Source organism: Podarcis bocagei (genome assembly GCF_964188305.1).
Source record: "Podarcis bocagei genome assembly, chromosome: 7".
NCBI lineage: Eukaryota > Metazoa > Chordata > Lepidosauria > Squamata > Lacertidae > Podarcis > Podarcis bocagei.
In genome coordinates this window covers 68,686,926-68,713,689 of record NC_138132.1, presented here as the reverse complement: position 1 = coordinate 68,713,689, position 26,764 = coordinate 68,686,926, and the positions used below count along the sequence as shown (strand labels likewise).

At 46.7% G+C, this 26,764-nt stretch overlaps 1 protein-coding gene across 2 annotated transcripts in view; it reads left to right on the top strand.

The window, feature by feature from the left end:
- The window catches only part of KAZN (kazrin, periplakin interacting protein), a 212,397-nt gene extending 189,711 nt beyond the window's left edge, over window positions 1-22,686 (top strand). For both annotated transcript variants that reach the window (XM_081201606.1, XM_081201607.1), the window contains exons 3-8: window positions 3,585-3,721; window positions 6,185-6,355; window positions 9,558-9,747; window positions 12,388-12,518; window positions 15,856-15,906; window positions 17,103-22,686. In XM_081201606.1, coding sequence (XP_081057732.1) covers window positions 3,585-3,721; window positions 6,185-6,355; window positions 9,558-9,747; window positions 12,388-12,518; window positions 15,856-15,906; window positions 17,103-17,270 — 848 coding nt within the window. In that variant the 3' untranslated portion in view covers window positions 17,271-22,686. The remainder of the gene's footprint in view (window positions 1-3,584; window positions 3,722-6,184; window positions 6,356-9,557; window positions 9,748-12,387; window positions 12,519-15,855; window positions 15,907-17,102) is intronic.
- Window positions 22,687-26,764: the final 4,078 nt, after the last annotated feature.

The following is a 26,764-nucleotide window of genomic DNA, read 5'->3' as shown; positions in this document are numbered from 1 at the left end:
TGACTGCTGGTCCATCTAGTTCAGTACTGTCTACACTGGCTGAAAGCAAGTTTCCAAAGTTTAGAACTGGGCTTCCTCCCAGTCCTACCTGAAGATGCTGGGGATTGTATCTGGGGCAATCAGCGTGGACCAAACAGCTAAATGGGACCAACGACCTGACTTGGCTTAAGTCAGTTTCCTGCGTTCCTGTACCCAAGCCATAAATTGCTTGGGACAAATGTCTTCCTAAGCAGCTTGGGGAGACGTTCTCCCTCCTCCTTAGTGCTCATAAATAATATAATGTCAGGTAGCAGCTCCGTGGTTTGAATTCAAAGCAGCTGAATGCTTTGGAGATGGTCCTCGAACGCGAGGTTTGCCAGTAATGGGCGCTGGTTAGGGGAAGAGACTTGGCTTAAGATAGGGGGGTTGCTTTGTTTTGTTTTAGTATTTCCTGGGCATGAGTGTCACACTGACGCAGGGGCCTGGCACCAGAAGGAATTGACTGGAGCTTTCTGGGACAGTACGAACAAACAACGTTAAGTTCCAAGAAACAGGGCTGCCAGAGTGTATTGTTGGGGGGTGCCAGAGGGGCTAAGACACGGGTGTGGATTTTTGAGGGGGCTCTAAGCTCAGCACAGGGCAGCCCGGTGCTTCTCCCCCATGCATCAGAGGAAACAATGTCCATGGGGAGGTGCACTGGGCTGGGATGCCTGCATAGGGGCCGCCGCCAAGTGCATCATCAGCTGGGTAGGCAGGCAGCACATCACAGCCCTGCTTGGCTCCGGTGCAGGGGGTCACTCTGGCACTGTGGGCGGCAAGGGTTGGGGTGTTATGACCACCTCCTTCACCACCGCCCCCAGCTCCCTGGAAGAAAGACAATACATAAATAGCAAATAGACACCCCCATGCATTTATCCAATCTATTTATACGCCATCTAAAGCTATCATTCTACAGCCGATCGATTTCCTTGGGCAGGCCCAACTTCCAGCGTGCCAAGGGGGAAATTATCGCAGTTGAAATTGGTCCACTTTTTTTCTTCTTTCCTGCCCTTCTCCTAACTCAACAATAGCTCCCTATCCCCTCACTTCCAACTTTAGCATGCGCACACCCGGCTCACACTACTTTAGAGGAGGCATGGGGAAACGATGTCCTTGACATCCTTTGCCTTGCGCTCTGCATAATCTCAGGTGACCCTCGGACAAAACAACGCAGTGCCCAGGCACTTTGAAACAGCGGCCGGGTTCAAAGGCCAAGCTTGACTCATCACGAAACCGTCCTTTTAAGCTGTTCTGTGTGGAGGGAACTCTAGAAGGCATATAATTATGGGAAGGGGGGAAAAGAGGAGGACAGACTGCTGTTTTCAGGCATCTGCAACACTCAGAGCTCAAACAGTAAGTGGAGGCAAGGAGTCCTTGCAAAGGAAAATTGGGGTGGGGAGCCCCAGACAGCAATGCTCTTAAACTGCTCCCAGACTTATGGCAAAAGATAAGAGGATTTTTCTCTCTCCCTCTGTTCCTTTATTCCTCTCTTCATTGCTCTACCCTGCATGGCTCTCCTCCTGAATTCTGGTTTAATAAGAAGACTGCCTTGGATTAATTCCAGAGTGGCAGCATCACACATATCGGAACAGCTTTCCATTGCATAAGATACAAGACAGACCACTGGTCCACGTAGCTCACTATTGTCTACACCAGGGTTTCCCAAATTTGGGTCTCCAGCTGGTTTTGGACTACAACTCCCATCATCCCTAGCTAGCAGGACCAGTGGTCAGGGATGATGGGGCAGGGGTCTGTCCCAACCCTACCTGGAGATGTCAGGCATTGAACCTTGGACCTTACACAGGCAGCACAGGTGCTCTGTTCTTGAGCTATAGCCCTTCTGTTAAAAATAAAATAAGATTCTAGTCCTCATGTTTCTGATTGAAGAGCTGATTTGAATAGGAAGTTGCCTTATACTGAGTCAGACCACTGACTCTATACACTGACTCTTGCTGATCTGCAAGAGGGATTCTAGCACGTACGGGAACTTTAGGTCTGCACAATTAAAAGTGAGTCAAAGCACAACAAATCTACTGTTTCTAAACAAAAAACAAAAGGGCTTTATGAAGTTTGGAAATGCATCCGGGAATGCACTGAAAAGTATAGCAAGTGAAGGATTAGCGGGAAGTTGTGCAAACACCCTGCAAGGGAATGAGTGCAAGATGAATGCTGATTCTGGTGTAGCTGTCCTGTAGACAATCAGGAGAAATAGTCAATGAGAGCCAGGCATATTATGACCGCTGTGTGAGCTTTGTGCAAGCAAATCAGGCTGAATGCTCAATCCACAGGAAGACACACTCTGGCAGCGTCTCTCCAGGGTTTCAGGCTCAGGGGTCTCTCTCAGCCCTACCCAGAGATGCTATTGGGGACCTTTTGCATGCCAAACAGATACTACCGCCTTTCCCTGGCTCTTCCTCTGACTCTTTGCATCTTTTATTCCTGCAACTTCCCCCATTCACTCATGCGTGTTGATTCTTTTTTAAACACACTACCCAGAACTCCCCACTCCAAAGCGATCTTAATGGGATTATACAGGTCTATTGCACAGAGGTTCCTTTTCATTCAGTGTTTTAAAGACGCATTGCTTTCACAGTAAAACACCGTGCAGAAGTCAACTTGGAGTCCCCAGCGAGCACGACTGCCTCAGGTCTGCTTTTTCGTGCACACAAGGTTGCACGTGCATGAGTGGAACCTCACACAGGATGTCACATTGATGTGTACACTCACATCAGGGGTCCGAGGCAGTGCGTTGCTCAATCGCTCATGTGCATTTGTGGTTTCGAGCTATTTATTTCCGTTCGGCCAGATTGAACAGTGGCAAACTTGTAGGTGGGATGGCAGGGGAGGCGGCCGTTACAACTGGCTGCTTTATATTCCAAGGACATTGGGTTGTATCAGAGAAGGCCTACTGGAGTTAATGGGAAGGACAAACTTAGGTGCATTCATTTTGGTGGGTTTTCTCCGAGTAGAACTTACTTGGATACAACCCCTCTCCTTCTTCAATCAAAACGTAAGTGTGAGTGATGTATTTATCTCTGGGGTGCCTTTCAAAACCCGTGATTGCAAATTGCAAACATGCTTTCCAGTTGTTTTTAAACAACAATGACAAAGCAACCTGAGGAGATTGCAACTAAACATTAGGATGTCCTAATTTGGGTGGGGGGAAAAGCAGGGAAGAAGAAGAAGAAGAAGAAGAAGAAGAAGAAGAAGAAGAAGAAGAAGAAGAAGAAGAAGAAGAAGAAGAAGAAGAAGAAGAAGAAGAACAACAACAACAACAACAACAACAACAACAACAACAACAACAACAACAACAACAACAACAACAACATTCTGGTGGTAAGAACTGTTCAGCAGTGGAAGGTGTTGGACTCTCCTTCCTTGGGGGTTTTCAAGCAGAGGTTGGATGGCCATCTGTCTGAGATTCTTTAGCTGTGATTCCTGCATTGCAGGAGGTTGGACTGGATAACCCTTGGGGTCCCTTCCACCTCTCCAATTCTATGATCCTGTGAGTTCTTCCCATATCTCCCGCCTGGTAGTTCTCTAAACCACCCACCTGTCTCTTCCAGCCATGAAAGCTGATCGGAAGCGTTTGAAGGGGGAGAAGAGTGACCTGGTGAGTCAGATGCAGCAGCTCTACGCCACCCTGGAAAGCCGGGAAGAGCAGCTACGGGACTTCATCAGGAACTACGAGCAGCACAGAAAAGTAAGGATGGATGCCTGGGTGGTGGGAGAGATTTGACATTGGCCAGAGTGTTTGCCTTGGAAAAGGTTGCTTGTGTAGAATGGGCCCATCGATGGTCTGAGGAAAGTCCCAAGGGCCAGATAGAACGGCCTGGAGGCCAACATTCACCTAATGGGCCTGAAGTTTTCCACTCCTGTTTTAGGGCAATAAAGAGAAATAATAACCAGTCCTTTGAATTGAGCCCAGAATCAGATAAGCAGCCAGTGCAATTGAAGTCACTGGATGTTCTAGCTTATTTTTAGCTCTTTGGCTTGTTCACCTGTCTTTCACAGGTGGCTGTCATCTTCTCAGCATTGGCTACCCTAACTGGCAGCACCTCTCCAGGGTTTTAGGCAGAGGTTCCAGGCATTGAACCTCTTTTGCCCCATACAGGGGCTTACTTTGGGGGGTGGGGTGAGTTGGAAAGGGAAAGAAGGAGTATCGGGGTTATACCGCATGCTCAGGTGGCAGCTACCACTGCTGACCAGTGGCATCTCCTTCGCCCCATACTGGACCTAGATGTAGGGGGGGGGAGGCACATCAAGAATGTCCCTGGCAAGCTGAGCCCACCTCTGCCCACCAACCAGCCACAGGTGCATCCTTTGCCCTATGCTGGGGCTTGCTTTTTACAAAGAAGTTGGGGAGGGGAAAAAGAAACAGTGGGGATATCTTCACACACTCCAGCTTCAGGGATATTTGAGGTTTCCACATCCTTTAGCTCTCTCATATGAGGCAGCTGAGGAATGGAAGAGCAAGAGGTTTGAATACAGCGAGAAAGGAGGGAGACTGAAAGGGGGAGAAGTGGCTGTTTTAAACAACAGTAGAAGTTTGAGCAAAGCAACGGTGGAGAAACACTGAGAGGGGAGGAAAGTGGTGGTTTCAATCGATGGCAGAAGTTTGAGAGATGGAAAGACACTGAGGGGAAAGTGGCAATTTAAAACAAGGTTTGAGGGGAGAAAATGTCTTTAATCAACAGCAGAAGTTTGAGTAAAACAGGTGGTAAAATACTGAGGGGGAAGTGGCAATTTAAAACACGGTTTGAGTACAGTGAAAAAGGAGTTGGAGAAAGATCTGGTGGTAGCTTTTGAGTGCTCATTTTTGTGTCGTAACTATCTTTGCTATTTCTCTTCCTTAAAACTTTAGGAATATCCACCCCTGTTTTATTCAAACCTCTGCCATTGTTTAAAACTGCAATTTTCTTCTCAGTGTCCTACCACCCCTGCTTTACTCAGACTTCTGCCATTGTTTTAAACCACCACTTCCCCGCCCACTTTACAGGGAAACTATCACACAAAGAAAAGTCCTTTCTTCACCTTTTCTTAACCACCACCAGTCCCTCCTTTATCTTCCTGCCCTCTTTGCCTTCCCTTGTCCCTGCGTTTAGTACCTTGGGAAACAGCCAGTGAAAGCAGTTCAAAATGGCAATTTTGTGCAAATACAGTATAAAGAAATAACTCAAAGTAATAAATCATCTGTAAAATATTAAACATTTTAATTTTTATTACGTACTTTTATTTTTATTAGCAACTTTTAAATTAAAAGCTCATCATAAATTCAATAGAGAAGGGGAAGGGGCACAGGGAAAAGGGAGGGGTGGGAGAAACATTTTACAATGTATGAGTACTAATACTCATACTAATGCTAATTACTAACTGTAATTACTAATCACAGTTGCTGATGTTATGGCAGGGGTCTACCAGAACCTCCTCTGGCACCAGAAAAAGGAGAATGGAATAAATATCCCCTCAAAAATCCACAATTTATGAGAGACTGGTTGCTCTTCCTGGCTCAGCCTCTTCTACATTGAATGCTCCCTCTTAAAACATGCCCACATTTCATTAGATGCAGGATTGGACATTCACCTTCACACCCAGTCTGGAGAGGCTACAAGAGCTTATCTCTGTGACTGAGCACAATAGATGTACAGTGGCACCTCGGGTTACAGACCCTTCAGGTTACAGATTCCGCTAACCCAGAAATAGTACCTCAGGTTAAGAACCTTTCTTCAGGATGAGAACAGAAATCGCGCAGCAGTGGCACAGTGGCAGCAGGAGGCCCCATTAGCTAAAGTGGTGATTCAGGTTAAAAACAGTTTCAGGTTAAGAACGGACCTCTAGAACTAATTAAGTTCTTAACCCGAGGTACCACTGTACTTTTTTTTCTCATCTGTGGGGCAACTGATGGGTGCCATGCCTGTACGTTTTTGTGGCCCTGCCTCTTTTTTTGCTCTTGTTGATGTGGCTGCCTCTTGCCACACCCCCTCCCACAGCCATTTTGCACCTTCCTCAACATGTCAAATGTGCCCACTGTTTCCCCCACCCCCACCCCAAGAGATTGATAAGGATGGGGAGGAGATCAGAGACAGGAGGAGGGTAGGAAAGCAGCTTAACAGCCACCCAGCCTCCCTGCTTCGGTTCCGTATTCTGACTCTCGCCCCAACCACAGGAAAGCGAAGATGCGGTCAAAGCTCTTGCGAAAGAGAAAGATCTGCTGGAGCGGGAGAAGTGGGAGTTACGCCGGCAAGCCAAAGACGCCACGGACCACGCCAGTGCTCTTCGGTCGCAGCTGGACCTGAAAGACAACCGAATGAAGGAACTGGAAGCTGAGCTAGCCATGGTGAGTGTCCCTGCACCCGCAGGCCTTCAAGGTTTCTCCAGAGGGCTTTCCCCCCAAACTCCCCATTTATTATTCCCAGACAGACAACGTTGTCACCCTTCCCAGCTCCCAGACTCCATACGAGAAAGCACATGCTAGCCATTTGTCACACTCGGCATCCACCACGTTGGCAGTTTTCATCAGGAGACGACACAGATAATAATAATAATAATAATAATAATAATAATAATAATAATAATAATAATAATAATAATAATAATAATTTATTATTTATACCCCGCCCATCTGGCTGGGCCCCCCCAGCCACTCTGGGCGGCTTCCAAAAGAACATTAAAATACTATGATACATCAAACATTAAAAGCTTCCCTAAACAGGGCTGCCTTCAGATGTCTTCTAAAAGTCTGGTAGTTGTTGTTCTCTTTGACATCTGGTGGGAGGGCGTTCCACAGGGAGGGCGCCACTACCGAGAAGGCCCTCTGTCTGGTTCCCTGTAACTTGGCTTCTCGCAGTGAGGGAACCGCCAGAAGGCCCTCGGAGCTGGACCTCAGTGTCCGGGTAGAACGATGGAGGTGGAGACGCTCCTTCAGGTATACTGGACCGAGGCCGTTTAGGGCTTTAAAGGTCAGCACCAACACTTTGAATTGTGCTCGGAAACGTACTGGGAGCCAATGTAGGTCTTTCAAGACCGGTGTTATATGGTCTCGGCCGCCGTTCCCAGTCACCAGTCTGGCTGCTGCATTCTGGATTAGTTGTAGTTTCCGGGTCACCTTCAAAGGTAGCCCCATGTAGAGCGCATTGCAGTAGTCCAAGCGGGAGATAACCAGAGCATGCACCACTCTGGCGAGGCAGTCCGCGGGCAGATAGGGTCTCAGCCTATGTACCAGATGGAGCTGGTACACAGCTGCCCTGGACACGGATTTAACCTGTGCCTCCATGGACAGCTGTGAGTCCAAAATGACTCCCAGGCTGTGCACCTGGTCCTTCAGGGGCACAGTTACCCCATTCAGGACCAGAGAATCCTCCACCTAGCATCTGGGGAAACCCAGCCAGATGGGTGGGGTATAAATAAAAAATTATTATAAATTATTATTACCCTCTGCATAAACTTTGTGCCAGCAAATCAGGATGAGTACTCAGTCTGGAGCACTCTGGGTACTCTGTAGGGGCCATCTGCCCTGTCTTCATTGAGCATCCATTCTGATTTGCTTACAGGGCAGTTATACAACGCTGAGCATTCATCTTGTACTCGTCCCGATTCGCTTACGCCAGGCTTCCTCAACCTCGGCCCTCCAGATGTTTTTCGCCTACAACTCCCATGATCCCTAGCTAGCAGGACCAGGGGTCAGGGATGATGGGAATTGTAGTCTCAAAACATTTGGAGGGCCGAGGTTGAGGAAGCCTGGCTTACACAGTGTTTGAATGTTTTCCTGTAATACATTCCCTCTGCACTTTGCAATGCATTTTCTTACCATTTCTTTTTTAAAAGTGGCTTTCTTGTGCATGGGTGGCAGAGCACTTCAGTCCACTTTAATTGTGCAAGCCTTAAAGTTCCATTCTGTGCTTGAGCACACATCACCGCCCTACAAATATTGATGGTTTGGGGTGGGGGTGCCCAGTAATATTTGGTGCAAACAGTAACTGGCACCCCAGACACAAGAGAAGTCCATTGGGAGGGAAGGGTTTATGTGTTAAGAGACCTCCAACTAAGGGCTTATCCACACTTAGTTTTTACCCCACTCTTTCCAGGTCTATGCTTAAAAGCTCAATGTCTGAGCATATCATCATTGTTTGCCCTTGAGCTTTCCCTGTGAAAACCTGCTCTTTAGCGCTCACTTAGAGCATATGTCAATTCAAGTTTTCCGGGAGCTGTTGGTTGCTCTGATTGAGCTTTAAAGAATGAGATTTCACAGAGAAAGCTCTGGAGAAAAGAGAGAAAAAGGTTGCTTGGACATGGAGCTTTAAAGTGTTGGCCATGCCTGGAAAGAGCAGAGGAACAGTAAGTGTCAATGAGCCCACTCTGCATTCACACAGTAGTTTATTCCATTTCCCCGATGTTTCCCTGTTAATTTATGCATTATATTAGAGCTTTTACATGGCATAAAAGCCACTTTCGGAAAACTAATGGAACATGGCGCATGCTTAGCATTCATTCCTGTGTTATTTAATTCCAGAAATAATCCGTTTACAGTTCCCTTAACCCAGAAAATCACAGGAATAAGTGATGTAAGCATATACAGTTTTTTCCTGCCATTTTCATGGAGGAATTGGAGCAAGGCGGACAGAAAGAGTGAGGGAGAAGCAACAATGTCCAATGACATTTGTTGTTGTGTCACACCACACCCACTGGTGTGAATGAAATGTAGCACAACGTCGTACCATTATATCAGTCCAACAGCCACCGTTTCATATCACAGCAGGTACCGCAGTGCAAAAGGAATATTAGAAAACAGAACAGAAGCACTAGAATCACAGTCGGGAAAACTAACGCAGTATTGCCCACACCTGAGTGTACCCCCAGCTGTGCTCTGAGAAGCCCCACTGAAATGAATGAAACACCTAGGTTTGCATCAGGGACTGGTTGGACACAGAGGAATGGTGGGAGGAACTAGCTGGGGAACCCCCAAGGGAAGAAGCTCAGAGCCAGGGGATTGGTGGTGGGCAGCGAGAGAAGACTGGGAAGAGGTGATGTCGGAAGCTGAAGAGGTAACAGGGCTTGGTGAGCTGGGAGAGTTTGTAGCAGAGAGAAGTCCAGGAACGGAAGCTGAAGCTGACTCAGGTGAGGGAGGCAGGAAGCAGAGATGTATCAGGCTAGTGAAGAGTCACTGGTGTCTCCCCCTCCTGCTGGTCTCCCAGAACCAGGAGAGAGATGAAGAAGGCAGAGGAGAAGTTAGCTTCATGCAGGCACCATCTCAGATTGCTTAGGAAAAACCTGAAGAGGAGAGGACTTAGGCAGCTGTGAGAAGGTAGGAACCTTCAGTCTCAGCAACTGCTTTGCGGGGACAAAATATGTCAGATATGAGTTGCTGTTCTCATTAGGCCTGACACTCCTGTGCTGATCCTGTTTTTGCTAATAAAGAGTTAACTCAACTTACTTCCTGTGATTTACTGCTGGCTCACTTCCCGTGGACTGCAATGGGTTTACCCCTGAATTGGGGCTAAGCACTGATGGCAACCCTGTGTGTCTCCTGCTTCTTCTCTCAGGCAAAACAGTCCTTAGCAACGCTGACCAAGGATGTACCCAAGCGGCATTCTTTAGCCATGCCCGGGGAGACGGTGCTCAACGGAAATCAGGAATGGGTGATGCAAGCCGACCTCCCACTGACGGCTGCCATCCGACAGAGCCAGCAGACGCTGTACCATGCCCACCCCCAGCACACGGTAGACCGTCAAGGTGAGTTTGCTCCCCTGTCTCTACCTGCGACTCACTCCACCAACATCACCCCTCCCCGGTTCTCTTCTCAAAGGTAGCACAGGCGATATGATACAATATGATACAATACAAAACGATAATCTTTATTGTCATTGTCCCATACAGAACAACAAAATTGAAAAAACTACATCAGACTTTCAAAAACCAACAAGCCTTTTATCCCAACCATCCCAGCCTGGTTAGCCCCTAAAAAACTCTGATACCCCATAATTGAATACAATATACTCACATAGAGACTACTTTACACTGCATTTAAAACCAAAATCACATTTGGATAGAAACTGTTTCTCAGGCGGCTAGTCCTAGTCTTTATAATCTTGTACCTTCTTCCAGAAGACAGAAGCTGAAAGAGATCATTTCCGGGGTGTGCACTATCCTGCGCTATCTCTGCAGCTTTCTTATGGCACCTGGAAGCATAGATTTGATCCAAGCTGGGAAGAGTGCACCCAATTATTCTCTCTGCAATCTTTACAACCCTGGACAGCATTGTTTTTTCCCTGACCGTGCAGCTACCAAACCACACACAGAGACCATAAGTTAATACACTCTCAACAGTACAATGGTAAAATGCCATCAACAGGTCCTTTGAGAGATTATTTTTCCTGAGGATTCTCAGAAAATATAACCTCTGCTGTGCTCTCTTCCATACTTTCTCATTTCTCATTCTCATTACAGCAGCCCTGTAAGGTAGGTATAGGTATGGCAGGGAGAAGGAGAGAAGCTAAACCCCACTTCACCTAATGAGCTTTGCAGCAGCAGGGATCCGAAGCTGGGTCCAGCAGGGGTGTGACCTCCTATGCCCATCCGGTTGAATTTTACACAGCACGCCCATAGGACTGGTGGTGCCGTCTGGGAAGAACTTTGGCAGAGGTGACCAGGGCCCCACTCAGCAGAATGTGCAGGAGGTCCCCCAGCAAGGTTGGCTAGTCACATGTCAGGGACTAGGCAGAGGAGGAGGTGGAATGGTGGAGATCGCCTCCCCATCCTGGCCCTTCCAGAGAGGAGGAACAGGGAGACAGTATTATAGATTTACAACAGGGGTTTGCGGGAGGTTACAGCTCAGAGGCAGATAAGGGGGAAAGTTGGGAAATAATGGGAGAGAAAGAGGAAGAAGTGGGGTGACAGCTGACTGGCACGCTGTCATTAGAAAGCATTCCAGATCCACCATCTCCTAAAAGTAGGAGAGCAAGGAGCTCGAAGACAGAGGGCACTTAGCAGCACCTGCCAAGGAGGTGATGATGATGAATGAGAAAGTGGGAGAGACGGAGGGGTGCAGATTCACCCAGGACAACACCATTATCCAAGAGGCTGGGTTCTATATCAGAGGTCAGCAAACTTTTTCAGCAGGGGGCCGGTCCACTGTCCCTCAGACCTTGTGGGGGGCTGGACTATATTTTTAAAAAAGAAAATGAATTCCTATGCCCATAAATAACCCAGAGACGCATTTTAAATAAAAGCACACGTTCTACTCATTTAAAAAGACCAGGGAGGCCCCAGGAATAACCCAGAGATGCATTTTAAATAAAAGGGCACATACTACTCATGTAAAAACATGCTGATTCCTGGACCATCTGCTGGCTGGATTTAGAAGGTGACTGGGCCAGATCCGGCCCCCGGGCCTTAGTTTGCCTACCCATGTTCTATAGCCTCTCTCTGTAAAGACTGAAATAAAAAAGGACTAAGAACCTTTTCCTTGTCTTTATACTTTCCTGGGCAACCAGCCAGGAGCTACTGACAGCGTCCTGACATCACATTTGGAAAGCAATGAAATAAGACATACTATAATCCGAGCAAGGGAGGGGAGGGGCGTGTGACCATTAAGTCCAGAGTCAAATATTACATAACTGCACCACTGTATAGGCTCCCCCTTTAAAGATCGCCATGCAAAAGTCCACCCACTGTATAAAGCCCAGCTCAGGAGTAGGGTATTTGCTTTGCATGCAAAAGGTTCCATGTTCAATCCCTGGCATCTCGAGGTAGGGATGAGAGAGAACCCTAGAGAACTCTAGTGTAGACCAGCCCCTAGACTCAAATCAAGACAAGCATTTCAAATACTGGAAGGGCAGAGAGACCTCAAGGCCCTTTATTGGCAGACTCCATCATTACTGGACAGGGAATCATTTGGCTAAGATTGGGGGGAGTCAGGAAATGGGCCTTGTGGTTTCCAGTAAGGGTCCCTCTAGCGTTCTCACCATCATTCAGTTTATTAGGTTGGATTCCCTGCTGCCTATGCCACTGGGGTCATCTGTCAAACTGTAATCCAGATGCCCCACATCTGTATGCCCTTCCAGAAGTTGCTGGAATGCAGACCCCATCATCCCTGACCATTAGCCAGGCTGGTTGTGGCTGATGGAAGTCAAACTCCCAACATTCAGAAAGCCACAGGTCCCACATCCCTGCAACCAAGTTGGAGCTATCCAAGGTCCTGAAATGCTAAGGCTGCTTGATCATTTCACCTGTGCAGAAAACCCCAGTCCTGGAAGGCAGGTGATCCCAGAGAGGCAATTCAGTGCCTTGAGCTTCCTTGAGCCCCAAGGAAGCTTCTGCCCGCAGCAAGTGCGGTGGAGACTCACCTGCCCCTCTCCGATGCTTGCCTTTCAGCGGTCCGCGTGAGCCCGTGTCATTCCCGACAGCCTTCCATCATCTCTGATGCGTCGGCAGCAGAAGGCGACCGGTCGTCCACGCCGAGCGACATCAACTCCCCGCGGCACCGAACGCACTCCCTCTGCAATGTAAGGCGCCTCTGCAGGTCATTGGATGTTCCTAACACTGTTCTAACACACTTGCTTGCCTTGTTCGCTTGCGCCCGAGCTGACTCCTGTGGTCGGATGCTTTGCTGCTGCTTCTGCTGCTGCTGCTTTGTAATGTTGGCTATGTTCTCCCTCCACCGTCAGAGACTGTATGGCCCTGAATTCCAGTTCTTGGGGATCCCATGTGGGGGAAAGCTCCGTTGCACTCAGATCCTTCATGTGGGCTTACATTTGGGGCCTCTGATTGTTCACTGTGAGAGCAAAATGCTGGACTAGATAGGTCTTTGGTCTCACTCAGGTGCTCCCTTCGTATTTTGATGCATACAATAAGTAAATTAATAAGGGGAAATGCAATCTGCAATGAAATATTGAAGTATATCCCTTTCCCATAAGACAAACGTTCCTGTTCGGGGCTCCAGTCTCCTTGGAACAAGGAGTTATGAGTTATGTGGGTCAGGGTTGAGGGAGAGCATATCTAACATTTTCCTTTGCTGTGCTCAAGTTTGGGGGCTGGCTGTTGGGGAGGGAGCAGATTTTGGAGGGCGGGAAATGCATCCCCTTTCGTCTTTCCTTCCTCCTGAAACAACCCTTTGCATTTCAGGAGTGAGTTCATGTCCCCGGCATTCAACACTCTAGACTATAGCCCTCCCACATCTGGCTGTTTGAGGGTTTAGCAGGCCAGTTAAATCCTCTTTCTTCCCTTCCCACCTCAACATTTCGTATGTCCCAGAAGTTTACAGGTTCAGGTCAGGCCGTTTCAAGGTTCCTTTATGTTTCATTTTCTTTTTCGATCATAAAACGTACCTAAGGAATTCTCTGAGCGTATAGAAAACCACTGCCTTATGTTTGGGGTGAACCCTTTTTGCTTACACCCCTGTAGGCACACAACCACCCCATTTTGGTTTTTGGAAGGAATTGTCATGTCAATGTTGGTTGTAAAACTTTTCGTTGTAAACTTCGTCAGGGGTTTAAGTTCATCGAAAGACAGAGTGTTTTTATTTATTTATTTTAAATGGCTCCTCCCAAAAGAGATAAAAGGGTGGCACCCTTTTGGTAATGATCCCGCCCAACGTTCACTTAGGGTCCCCACCCCATGCCCTATCCCATTGCCCCAAGATGTCTCTCCATCCACTCACAGAAGCTGTCGTTTTCCCTGCAGATGAAAACGTACAAGGTAACGTTGTTGTTGAATGTCGCACATCACAGTCAAAAATGAAGGCCTTATTGACTCCAGGGTTAGTCCTACTCAGCGCAGACTCATTGAAAATGATGGGCGTAACTAACTTAGGCCAATTCATTTCAGTGGGTCTACTCTGAGTAGGACTTAATTGGACACAGCCCGTAACATCTCCAGATGGTAGGGAGGTCATTACAGCATTTTCCCCCGCTTTCTTTTTTTATTGGTTTTCACATATTACTTTACAATACAGATGTACCGAAGCCAACACCATTTCCTCCCCATCCCCCATACATTTACATTTCTATTCCTCAATCCATCATATTATTCTTTTCTCCTTCCTCCCACTTCCCTCCGCCCCCACTCGATTTCCTCCACATTATACAATTTACAATAATCTTTGCATTCTACAACCTTCTCTAATCATCTATATATTCTTATTATCTTTCCTTACAATTTTTTCTTCCATCCAGTACTTCACATTTTAACCTAGGCATATTAGCATATATATTTTTTGAGCAATATTTTGCCATATATTCATCAAAACGTTTCCACTTCTTTTTAAATCTTTGATTCAAATAAGAAATCAGTAGAATTAGAACATTTATTGACCTGTTGATCAGACTGCCATGTAGTTATCAAGGGGGAAATGATGAACCCACCATCTAATGAAAAATTGCTATTAAGGATCTTGAATATAGTTTATATGACTGCCTTTGTTGCCCTCCCCTGAACCCACTGATGGGTCTTCCCCTATGGATCTCCTGCCTGCCATCTAGTTGTGCCCTGACACTGAATCTCATTTGTGCTTTTGTTTTCCATTTGACCGCATTCCAGCTTTCAGGGACCAGAGGCACACAAAGGTAGTTGGTCCCCTTTGGGACTGGGACAGGGAGACTCACACTAGGTGCCAGAGCCAAAGACAGACAGAGCCAGCTAATTCTAGAACTTCCTATTAGCTCTGGCTGGCTGTGTGTGTTTTAACGGAATGACAATATTTTGACATGAACCATCTGCTTACTACCATCTGCCCCACTAGACTTTCTTACCCTTCCCGAATGAGTTCTCAGAGGAATTTAGATCTCCAGGAACCACCTGGAGATGCCAAGGTGATGGTAGTGGTGTCTGGTGCCCCTTGGGACTGGTGGGGCAGGAAACCCAACAGCAGGTGGAGCCAATAAGAGGCTGAGCCAGCTATTTCTAGTTTTGTCCCCATCTTCTACAAAGCAACATTGAGAGTAAAGAGAAGGTGGCAGACGTGCTTTGTTGCCCCACTAGATTGGTCTTGCATAAGAAAACAGGCAAGTGAGGGCTGGCTAGAGATGGACTGAAGTTAGTGGGGCAGTGCCTCATTTTCCCATTCTCCATGAAGGTACAGAGTAACGAGTAACCCGATCTGACCCCAGGGAAGAAGCCTGTGTTGAAAGGATTGTGGATTGTGGAACTCCCTTGAGAGCCAACCACTGCCATCCCATCATCATTTTTATTCCTCAGCCAGCCAGTGGGCTTTTCACAGCAAAGCGCAACGTATCTTGAATGTCAAAGCGGGAGCCGGTCAGCAGTAACTCACAAGGTGTCAGTGAAGTTAACTCCTTATTCAAAGAAACAAAAGCAGCTGAGTACTAGTGAGCACAGCAACTCTTCCCAGTAGGTCTTGCCTCAATGAGGCAGTTGCAAGGACTGGAGGACTCCACCCTCCCACAACTCCCTAAGTTTCCTGCCCAAGTCACCTTGTCTGTCTCTGCTCCACCCTCTTCATACCTCTGTGGGTTCTGAGCAACCAGCAGGAAGGAGAGCTGGTCACAGCAGGAGGGGGAGACCCCCTGGCTTCTTCAGCAACCTTCTTCATCTCTGTCTCTTGTCTCTCCTCTCCCCTCCAGCCTCTGCTTCTGATTCTGATTCTAAACTGTTCTCTGCCACAGCCTCTTCCTGCTCACTAAACCCTCTTCCCTGCTCAGTAAACCCTGTTCCGACACCACCTTCTCCCAGTCTGCTACCTCTTCTCCACCAGTCCTCTGCATCCAGCCAGTCTATTGGGGGAAGGTGCCAGGTGCGCTTCGGCAGTGGGCATTGAGCACACTCAGGCTCCGGGCTATATTGTTCTGCTCTGTGCCAAGCTGACATTTCTCTTTCTCCTGGCAGGGAGATAGTCCTGGACCAGTACAGAAAAACTTGCACAACCCAATTGTCCAGGTAAGAACCGGGTTATCGTGCGTGGCCAGACATGTGTTAAACCTATTGAAAGGGACTTTTCCAGGATGTTTTGTAAGGGTGGGAGGAGATCCAAGGGCATTAAACTCAGAGCAGGTGGGTTGTTAGGGGGCTTAAGCCACCCAAGTAAGTCCTACTCAGAGTAGACCCATTGAAATTAATGAGGAAATGTCCATTAATTAAGCTGTGTCCATTGATTTCATCGGGTCTACTATAATGTTGGATACAACCCACATTGTTTACAGGGAACCCAGGTGCATCAATCTTCTTAATTTGTAGAGGGTCTGATCCATAAACAATATACTGAACAATGTATCTGCTACTGTCAACCTCAAATGTCAGGAGTAGTAGAGAAAATCAGTTCTCGTCTCACTTAGAGTCAAACTTGCATAATTTGTAGTTCCTGAAACAATGTATGGACCAAAGCAAGGCCATCCTTAGAAATTCATATTTCTTGGCAGTTCTTCAGCCAAGTAGTGATGAGTACATAAATGCATTTGCCAGGGTCAAATGTGCATGAAAATGCATATAGTGCTGAAAATAGCATTTTTTAAAGGATTTTTTTTATTGCAACAATGTGTGTGCATTAGGCAAATGTGTATATCAGGAGAAATTCTCATTAAACTTGCGATGAATTTTCATTAGGATACTTTGGGGGGGGTGGGATTCACTAAGCAACTTAGAAATGTGGAGAAGCAAATGTAAGAGTGGGAAAATAAGAAACCCAAATAAACAGAGTTGCCCATCTCTGACTGGCCGCACTTCAGAAGCACACGCCCATTTTTTTGCTCATCACCTGTCTGATACAATAGCCATCTTCAAACATCTGAAGGGCTGCCACATGAAGGAGGACGCAAACTTGTTTTCTGCTGCCCTGGAGGGTTGCAACCCAAACCAGTAGATTCCAGTTACAAGAAAGGCGATTCCAGCTAAACATTAGGAAGAACTTTCCGACCGTTGGAGCTGTTTGACAGTTAAACGGTCTCTTTCAGGAGATGGTAGCCTCTCCTTCACTGGAGGTTTTCCAGCAGAGGTTGGATGGTCCTCTGCCAGAGATTTGTTAGCAAGGGTTCTGGCATTGCAAGGGGGTGGGACTAGATGACCCTTGGCTGTCCCTTTCAGCGCCACGATTCTGTGACGCTTTCCATGGAAAAACCTGCCGTCTCCTTCCTCCTCAGTCTCTAGAGGACCTCGAAGACCAAAAACGGAAAAAGAAGAAAGAGAAAATGGGCTTCGGATCCATCTCCCGCGTCTTTGCCAGAGGGAAGCAACGGAAATCGCTTGACCCCGGGCTCTTCGATGGTACCGCCCCCGATTACTATATCGAGGAAGACGCCGACTGGTGACGGCCTGCCTCTCCCGCTCCCGCTTCTGGTGTGCGTGCGTGTGTGGGAGTGTCTGTGTGCGCAAGCAAAAAAAAAAAAGCCTCTAACCGAACCCAGCGGATCGTGAGCCCGTGGCCTCTAATGTAACCCGCTGTACATAAACCCCCAGCGATCCCCTGTGTGAACCCCCTGCCCTGCCCCCCATTAACTGTTGTCTATGGAGCGATGCCAGTCGTGTTGTGTGACCTTCCCTGGTTCTGTTCTGGGGTGTGCTTTCTTTTTTATTTGTTTTGTTTCTCCCCGCCCCCCCGCCTCCTCCGACCCTGCTTTCCCCGCATTTCTTTTTTACTCTTCTTTTTCCTCTTCGTCCCCCCCTCCCCCTTTTTTTTACGAAACTTGAAAAACTTGAAGGACTGCTGTGTATCTGTAAATAACAACGACGACGAGGAATATTGTGCACTGTGTGCTTGTAAATGTCTCCTGTCCCCCAAAAAGCTGTTCTCTCCCCCCTCCCCCTTTTTTTATTGCATCCCACCCTGAGATGACGTCTGCGTCTCGTGTGTTTTTGCCAAGATGGCTGCCGAAAGGGAGAAATGGTGTGTCCTGTTCTCGTGGGGCGGAAGCACTATCTCATGGCGAGCCAGCAGTTCAGAAGTGTGTTTGCGGCAGGGATGGGCAACAGCCTTGTCTTATGGGCAAGAGATCCAGCCACCAAGTCAAGCTTGTTGGGCTAGACTGGAGAGGAAGACCACTCTGTTGCATGAAAGCTTTTTCCCCAAAATCCAAACGGCAGGTGTGGGGCCTCCAGTCTGGATTGAGACCTTGGTGTGGAATAGCTTTTTGCTCTCCTTGCAGTCCTGCTCCAATGCAAGTAGGAGATGCCAGACACTGATTTGGATTGGGTCCATAGCAAGCAGGTGGGGTGAATTGAATCCAAAACCCCTCCCACCAGGGTTCTGGTCCAGCCTGCAGACACCACCTCCCATTCTTGTAATGGTTGGATATGTGGATGGTGTCCCCTCTGCTTTGATCACTTTTGAGACCTCCTACTGAATTTAAGCCAAGGGGTTGTATCCCTACTCAGAGAAGACCTGTTGAGATTAAGGGACCTAACAGAGTCATGTCCATTAATTTCCATGGTCTGCTTTGAGTAGGTGTTATACTGAATACCATCCCTAAGGTAAAGGGAATTTCTGTGCTGCCATATGAAGTTCCCTAAGACTGGAGAAGTTGGCCATCCCTGCTATTGCACAATCATATCGCCAGAGAAATCTCACCGTGAGGTGAGGAGTCCCTGTTGGCAATAGGTTGCCTCCTCTTATAAATATGTTCCTCCTGAGGTGGTGAAACCAGGGCTGTACCTATAGGAAGAGAGGCTGTGAGGACCAGCCCCACTTTCAGAATACTGGAGGACGCGTCCCAGTGCTATTTTTCTAGAGAAAGAGGTGCCAGAGCTCACCATGAAATTCTCCAATGGTGCAATGGCGCCCACCTGAGAGGTGCTGGAGCTGAGCTCCAGTGAGCTCCGGCTGAAAACAAGACCTTGCCACTTCCTAAATGTGCAGTGTTAGTTTTAAAAATGTACGTTTCTAGTCCTTTTAGTTGTGAAGATATCAGGGAAACCAGGAAGAGGAGGTGCTATCCAGTCGCTCACTGCAGACATTGCTGCCTTCCAGTGAAAGCAAAGAGATGGTAAAGGTAAAGGGACCGGGACCCCTGACCCCATTAGGTCCAGTCATGGCCAACTCTGGGATTGCGGAGCTCATCTTGCTTTATTGGCTGAGGGAGCCGGCGTACAGCTTCCAGGTCATGTGGCAAGCATGACTAAGCCGCTTCTGGCAAACCAGAGCAGTGCACGGAAACACCGTTTACCTTCCCACCAGAGCAGTACCTATTTATCTACTTGCACTTTGACATGCTTTCGAACTGCTAGGTTGGCAGGAGCAGGGACCGAGCAACGGGAGCTCACCCCGTCGTGGGGATTTCAGCCAACAAATCTTAAGTGGAGAGGGGGAAAGAGAGAGAGAGAGTTAAGGCTGCCATCTTCCTGGGAATATTTCCTGTTCAACTCATTGGGGCTTACTTCTAAGTAGAACTATGCTGTATCTCTTTGTTTTCTAAAACGGACTGTGATTAAATAGCAGGTATCCCCAACCTGTGGCCCTCCAGATGTTTGGGGACTACAACTCCCATGATCCCTAGCTAACAGGACCTATGGTCAGGGATGATGGGAATTGTAGTCCTAAACATCTGGAGGGCCAAAGGTTGGGGATGCCTGACATAGACACATCTGTAGGATTGAGGGAGAAAATCAGTCTCATTCACATTTAAAGATGGACTTCTCTAATTCACAATTCCTGAAAAAGTCAGGAACCTAAGCCCAGCCACTTTGCAAAATTCACACTTGTCTGAATTTTGCAATGTGGCTCTCTGGCCAAATAATGTATACAAAAATGCACTAACCAGGGTAAAAGTGCATTGAAAGGCTTAGGTTGATGAAGATAGCATACAAAAATGCTTTCTATTAGGGGAAATGGCTTGTAAACATGGGTACATTAGGCACAATTGAATTAAAAATGCATATATTATTTAAAAAATCACAAACTGATATAGAAATATAGAGGACTGAATTTAAGATTGGAAAAATTAGAAACTGAAATTAGAAACCCTAATTAGCAGAATATGTAGGCATTTCTGGCTGTTCTGGACTAATTCCACGCATCTGCTTAGGTCCACCACTACTACTACAAAATGCTTGGGTGAAAGCTCTGGGTTATATCTAGCTAAGTTCTCCTCAGAGTTGACCCATTCAAATTCATGGCCTTAGGCTGGCAATGTTCATTAATTTCAGTGGGTCTACTCTAAAGCGGCCATAGCTGGATACCACACACTGTGTCCTTACCTTTTTATCTGCAAGTGAAAACCACCACACAGAGGTGCATTTGTAGGAGGAAGTAACAAGCGAAATGGTTATAAAGACGGACAGCATCACTGTGAGCTTTTTCTGCGAGTGATTGTGCAAAGATACCCTCTGGGCCTTTCTTTTCTTTTGCATGTGACAGACATGATCCTTCAGCCCACAGTGGGCTTCTGAGCCAGACTTGTGGCAAACGAAACATTTATGCTGCAGTTCATAAGTGACCATATTCTTACTTGTGGTCAGAGTGCAAAGGGGAGTGGGCTTTGGGTGCAAAGCCACCCGCAATTCCAAAAATAAAAGACCCCAAACCCCAGTAAGATGACCTCTTCCAGGCCAGAATACCTGGAATCATATGGATGTAAAGTGCTCGCTCTTGCTTATCTTCCTAATTTTTCTATTTTGTTTTTTAATGCATACTCATCTGGAATAATTCCTTAACCCTCTTTTTTCTCCCTATATTGTTTTAGTTTTTAATTTATTTGCACAATACAGAAGATGTATTCTAACTAAATTATTACATAAATATTGGAATTTATATTTTTCCACGTTGGGTGGGGGTTTTGGACGGGTGCTGTTTCTACTTCCCTGCTCTCTGGGAGTTGAATTTGCAGAGCTGAAGTATGATGGATTTGATGCCAAGAGAACAAATGTTAGTTTTCCCCATTTCCCTTCTCCCTGCCTCCATCCACCCCCCTCCTCTCCCTGACTCTCTGCCGGAACACCCAACCAAAATGCCAAATGTGCATTTCTGTCAGTTCAGGTCACTTTCTGGTTAACTCACATCAGCTGCTGCCGCTGCTCAGAGCGGCACAGTGATGCGATATTATTACTTATTTCCCTAGATAGTTTTTCATGGATTGTGAGTGACTGAAGTTCAGGCCTTGCAAGAACATCCAAAGCTGCTTTGAACTCTGTCTCAACCCCTCGCTTGACATTGTCATTTGTCCCCACCCCGCAGGCAAGATCAGGGATTTCACACACTGATGTTCTGAATGTGCATTCAGATCAGAAATGAGTGAACCATAATTCAGCCACAAAATGGCCAACGTCTTCCTTGGATTTGAAATGTCAAGGAGACTTCAGCGAGAAAAGGCAAGTGAAAAAAAGTTGCTTCTGTAGGACCAAGGTATGGAAGCAAGCAATGGCCCATTGTCTAAGGTGATATTTTATGTCAACAAAAACCTATCACTGCTTCACACAGTTGAAAACACTGGCTTGGCCCATTGACACAACTACTGGGAATGTAGTTTTGGTTTCTTCTTTCCATCCACCAGCTCAGTTTCCACCAACAAGAGGAAACCCAAGCAAGGTGAAGAAGCGTAGGCCCAGGAATCTGGAGCTGCCTTGGTCCTGAGACAAGGCCAGGACCCTGAACAAGGGCAGAGATGCTGTACAGAGTTCTGTAGCTGGCATTCAGGACCACGGATAGCAACCCTGCAGCTGAGCCAGGAAGATCATGTTGTCTCAGCACTGGCCTGAAGCAACTGCCAGGGCTTTGTAGTCTGAACTGAAAAGTTATGGGGAAAGCCCAAACCTTGGAGTGCTGCTGATGGCCAGTTAAAGGACTAGTGCTGTTCAAGACAGCTGCTGGCTTCTCAGCAGTGGTGTTTGGCATTTCGAGTACTCCTTTAGGGGAAGTCGCCTGGGTATTCTTGAGCCTCCAAGGAATCTGACCACTACTGATTAGAGTCCTGTGAGAAAAGTACCTCCTTGGGTTTCAGGGGCTTGTGTGTGGACTGCGTTGCCAGCAGATATACCCAGGAAGGATTAGGGATCCACCTCCTCCTCAGAGTTACTATTGCTTGATGACTTTACATCCAAGGACTGCTGGTCCAGAAACCATGGCACTTCTGAACTTGATCGTATTTCCTTGGTCAATTGATCATTAGCCCTTCCAGATCCTCTGGCAGAATTGGGAGAACTCTGGACCAAATTTTGTAATCCTGCAGTTGAGACAGAAGGAGCCATTTGTCTCATTTTCCTAGGGGCAATGGGCAGTAAATGCGGTTCAAAGTAAGCAAGTGTCAGGTTGGGGCGAAAAACCCTAAATTTCACATATCCACTCATAGGGTCTGAACTGGTAGTGACTGACCAGGAACGAGACCTTGGAGTCTTAGTGGACAGCCAGATGAAGGTATTGACCCAGTGTGCGGCAGCTGCGAAAAAGTGAATTCCATGCGAGGGGTCATTAGGAAAGGAATCGAAAACAAAACTGTCCATATCATGATGCCTTTAGACAAATCTATGGTGCAGCCACACTTTAAATACTCTGTGCACCTCACCTCAAAATGAATATTTTACAGCTGGAAAGCTTTCACAAAAGGGCAAACAAAACAGATCAAGGGTTATAACATTTGGGGGGAGGATTAATTTCAGGAAAGGATGACCAAGAAGTGACAGGATAGAAGTGTGCATGATACAGGGAAAGTGGATAAAGAAAGTTTTCCCCCGCTGTCTCATAATACTGGAACTTTTGGGCATCCAGGGAAGCCAAGTGCTGGAATATTCAGGGCAGCCAAAGAAAGCACTTCTTCAGATAGCTCATAGTTAAACTATGGAACTCACTACCACCAGAGGCAATGATGGTCAACAATTTGGATGGCTTTTTAAAAAAAGGATTAGACAAATTCATGGAGGGTCAGCTTCTTCGTAGCTTCCAGCCATAGTGGCTCTGCTCCCAACTCCCAGAAGCAGTGTGTCTTTGGATGCCCATTGCTGAGAACCACAGGCTCTTATACTCAACTCCTGCTTGCTGGTCATTCCACAACCAGCTGATTATCCATTGGCAATAGCACAGAACCGGACTTTCTTGACAACAGCAGTTACTTTCTGGGTTGCTCCCTCTTTGCATAAAGCACAAAGCAGAAATTGTGAAGATCTTCAGGTGCCTCTTTAAAGCATGTGTCATTACTCAGGTTTCCCAGGACTCTCTCTCTTACATTTTGGGGGCTGCATCTTATGCGAGTCCAGGTCAGATTGCATGCATTGAAATTAATGGGCATGGCTAACTTAGGTCCATTCATTTCACTGGGTTTACTCCTAGTAAAACCTAGTTTGATATAGCCCTTGATTTTTGTTCAGGGCTCAGTTTTATTTATAATACACAGTTGTGTTTTTATCCCAGTTTTTATGTAATTTTGTTGAATTTTTGAATTTTTATCACTGAACTCTTATTTTTGCAAACTGCCTGGGGATTATTATTTTTTTACTGTGCCGAGCAGTATATATTTTTAAAATTAATAATGAAAGCGAACCACGGTTTTCGTTCTTAGCTTGCCAACAACAAACAAACCATAGTGAAACTTCTGAACTGGGCTTGCACCTAGCGCTAATAACTATTGGTTATTAAGCCATGGTTTAGTGTTAAATGAGAAGCAGAGTTTGTTTGGTGTGTGTTTTCCCCTGGCGTTTTTTCAAGGGCACCCAAGTTCCTTCACCTTATTTACTTCTACAGTACCAATGGTGGAGGGGGCTATAGCTCAGTGGTACGGCATCTGCTTTGCAAACTGAAAGTCCCCAGTTCAGTCCTTGGCATCTGCAGGTGGGGCTAAGAGACACCCATGGCTGAAATCCTGGAGAGCCACTTCCAGTCAGTATAAAGAGTACTAATAAATATGGCCTAGTGGTAGAAGAAAGCTTCCAACATTCCTGTGTGCATTGATAAATCACTGCCCAAAAAGTGGTGCAGATGTGATCGCGTACATGATTGCATAAGGTGTTTTGTGCAGTGTTTTAGTGATGGGCGCATGTGCTCTGGCATATTGCTTGAACACCACACAAATAGAACCAGATACCCCTATACAAATAGAACCAGATACCCCTATACAAATAGAACCAGATACCCCTACACAAATAGAACCAGATACCCCTATACAAATAGAACCAGATACCCCTATACAAATAGAACCAGATACCCCTATACAAATAGAACCAGATACCCCTATACAAATAGAACCAGATACCCCTACACAAATAGAACCAGATACCCCTATACAAATAGAACCAGATACCCCTACACAAATAGAACCAGATACCCCTATACAAATAGAACCAGATACCCCTATACAAATAGAACCAGATACCCCTATACAAATAGAACCAGATACCCCTACACAAATAGAACCAGATACCCCTATACAAATAGAACCAGATACCCCTACACAAATAGAACCAGATACCCCTACACAAATAGAACCAGATACCCCTATACAAATAGAACCAGATACCCCTATACAAATAGAACCAGATACCCCTACACAAATAGAACCAGATACCCCTACACAAATAGAACCAGATACCCCTATACAAATAGAACCAGATACCCCTATACAAATAGAACCAGATACCCCTACACAAATAGAACCAGATACCCCTATACAAATAGAACCAGATACCCCTACACAAATAGAACCAGATACCCCTACACAAATAGAACCAGATACCCCTATACAAATAGAACCAGATACCCCTATACAAATAGAACCAGATACCCCTACACAAATAGAACCAGATACCCCTACACAAATAGAACCAGATACCCCTATACAAATAGAACCAGATACCCCTACACAAATAGAACCAGATACCCCTACACAAATAGAACCAGATACCCCTATACAAATAGAACCAGATACCCCTATACAAATAGAACCAGATACCCCTATACAAACAATTGTATCAGATTTGCTTTTTGGCAGAGATTTGTCAGTCCACAGGTGCATACATTTACATCATTGAAACCACACACGCACAGGTCTCAACACCCACACAAAAGATCTCGACACAAGCACGAGAATGCAATTATCACTTTTTTGCAGGGTTTATCAAAGCATCAGGTGGAAATTTGCAGTGCGGAGGATAGGATTCAAACAAACTGACAGCTAAACATGCCTAGCACTGTGGAATATTTAGAAATAAGAAACAGGGTTCCAAACATACACGTTCCGTGTCAGTAACAAGATGAGAAAACTAACTGCCCTGCTTTTTGGCCTCTGCAGCAGCTGCTGCCCTGTTGGTGCTAAACAACCATTTCTTTGCAGGCATAAAAACAGGAATGGAGAAGGTGCAAAGGAAGATCTGCGGACGCTGAAATAGCAGTAGCTCATCAGCATGGTGCCCATTTAAGGGTGCAAGTGAGCTGCAGGGTAGAGAACTGGATCTGCCTGGCAGGCAGGACCCTTAACTTCCTCATTTCTCAATGGCCTAATGGCCTGACAATGGTGCCAAAAGCCCAAGCAGATAAGCAGCTGATTGGCAGAGTTTGCAAAGAGCCACACACCAACAGATGGTCGCTTGCAGAGTACAACGCCCAAGGCTTTTGCAAGTGCCTCCAAACCCTCTTTGGCCTAGACACTCCTTCACCATCAAATTTGGGGCATGTGGGCTTGGCCAAACATCACTTTGTGGGCCAAATGAGTCCCAACAGGCCTGATTAGCCCTGTAGGCTGAAGGTACCCCACCATGGGCTTAAGGTCTCCATTAGGCCCTCTGTTCCAAATTTATCGGGATCTCTGTTGCTCCCTCCTACATGAGCTGGGACACAGGCAAAGGGCTCTTCAACAGAGGGGGGCAGATTGTGGCCTACACCTAAGAGCTGGCAAATATGGTAGGGAGCTAAGTGGGTGAAACTACTGTTGGTGGCCAATACAAAATATTGATTCAAAATTCCTATTAATATTTATTTTTAGAAACTTGCTGGCCAGGGATGTTGAAATCCACACGGGAACAGCTGAGCCTGGAATCTTTCAATTTAGACTCTGCCTCCCCTTGGGGTGAAGTATTTGAAAGTCCCCTGGACTGTGGTGTCCTCCTGGGCTACAGAGTGTCTTCACCCACCTAGGCAGTTCATTGGTCCCCCTTGACCTGGTAGGGCTACAGAAGCTTCCAAGTCAAGCTTTGAATTTGCCTGGGCAGTAAAAAAAAAAAAAAAGGTAAAGGACCCCTGGCAGTTAAGTCCAGTCACAGACGACTGGGGTTGCAGCTCTCATCTCGCTTTACAGGCCGAGGGAGCTGGTGTTTGTCCGCAGACAGTTTTTCCGGGTCATGTGGCCAGCATGACTAAGCCACTTCTGGCAAACCAGAGCAGCGCACTGAAACGCCATTTACCTTCCCGCCAAAGCGGTACCTATTTATCTACTTGCACTTTGCCTGGGCAGTAGCCAATGTCAAATATCATAGTAAGACCTCTTTTTAACATAGATCTCCTCCATGACCTCCACCAATTTAGGAGTAACAGACAGCCCCCCCTCTACTCTCAGTTCAGAATTTATTGATCCAACCAAGCTTTTTTTAATTAAAAACAACTCTTCTTTAAAAATTAAGAGGTTTGGGGTCCCCCCCCCAAAAAAGCCACATTACACACCAGATGATATCAGGAGGACAACAGAGCTTGGTCCCTTCCCTCTCTGAGCTGCCCCCCAAACCCCATCCACAGGCTCCTGGGCCATGTCTCACTGCCTCCAAACTGCCTAGCAGACATAGGACCCAGAAAACATCCCAGCAAGGCCTTCATTCATCCTTTGCTGCCTGGACACCAGAACAGCAACACCCCTGGGGCGTGTAGATTTCCAGCAAGCAATGTCCTTTGGATTGCATC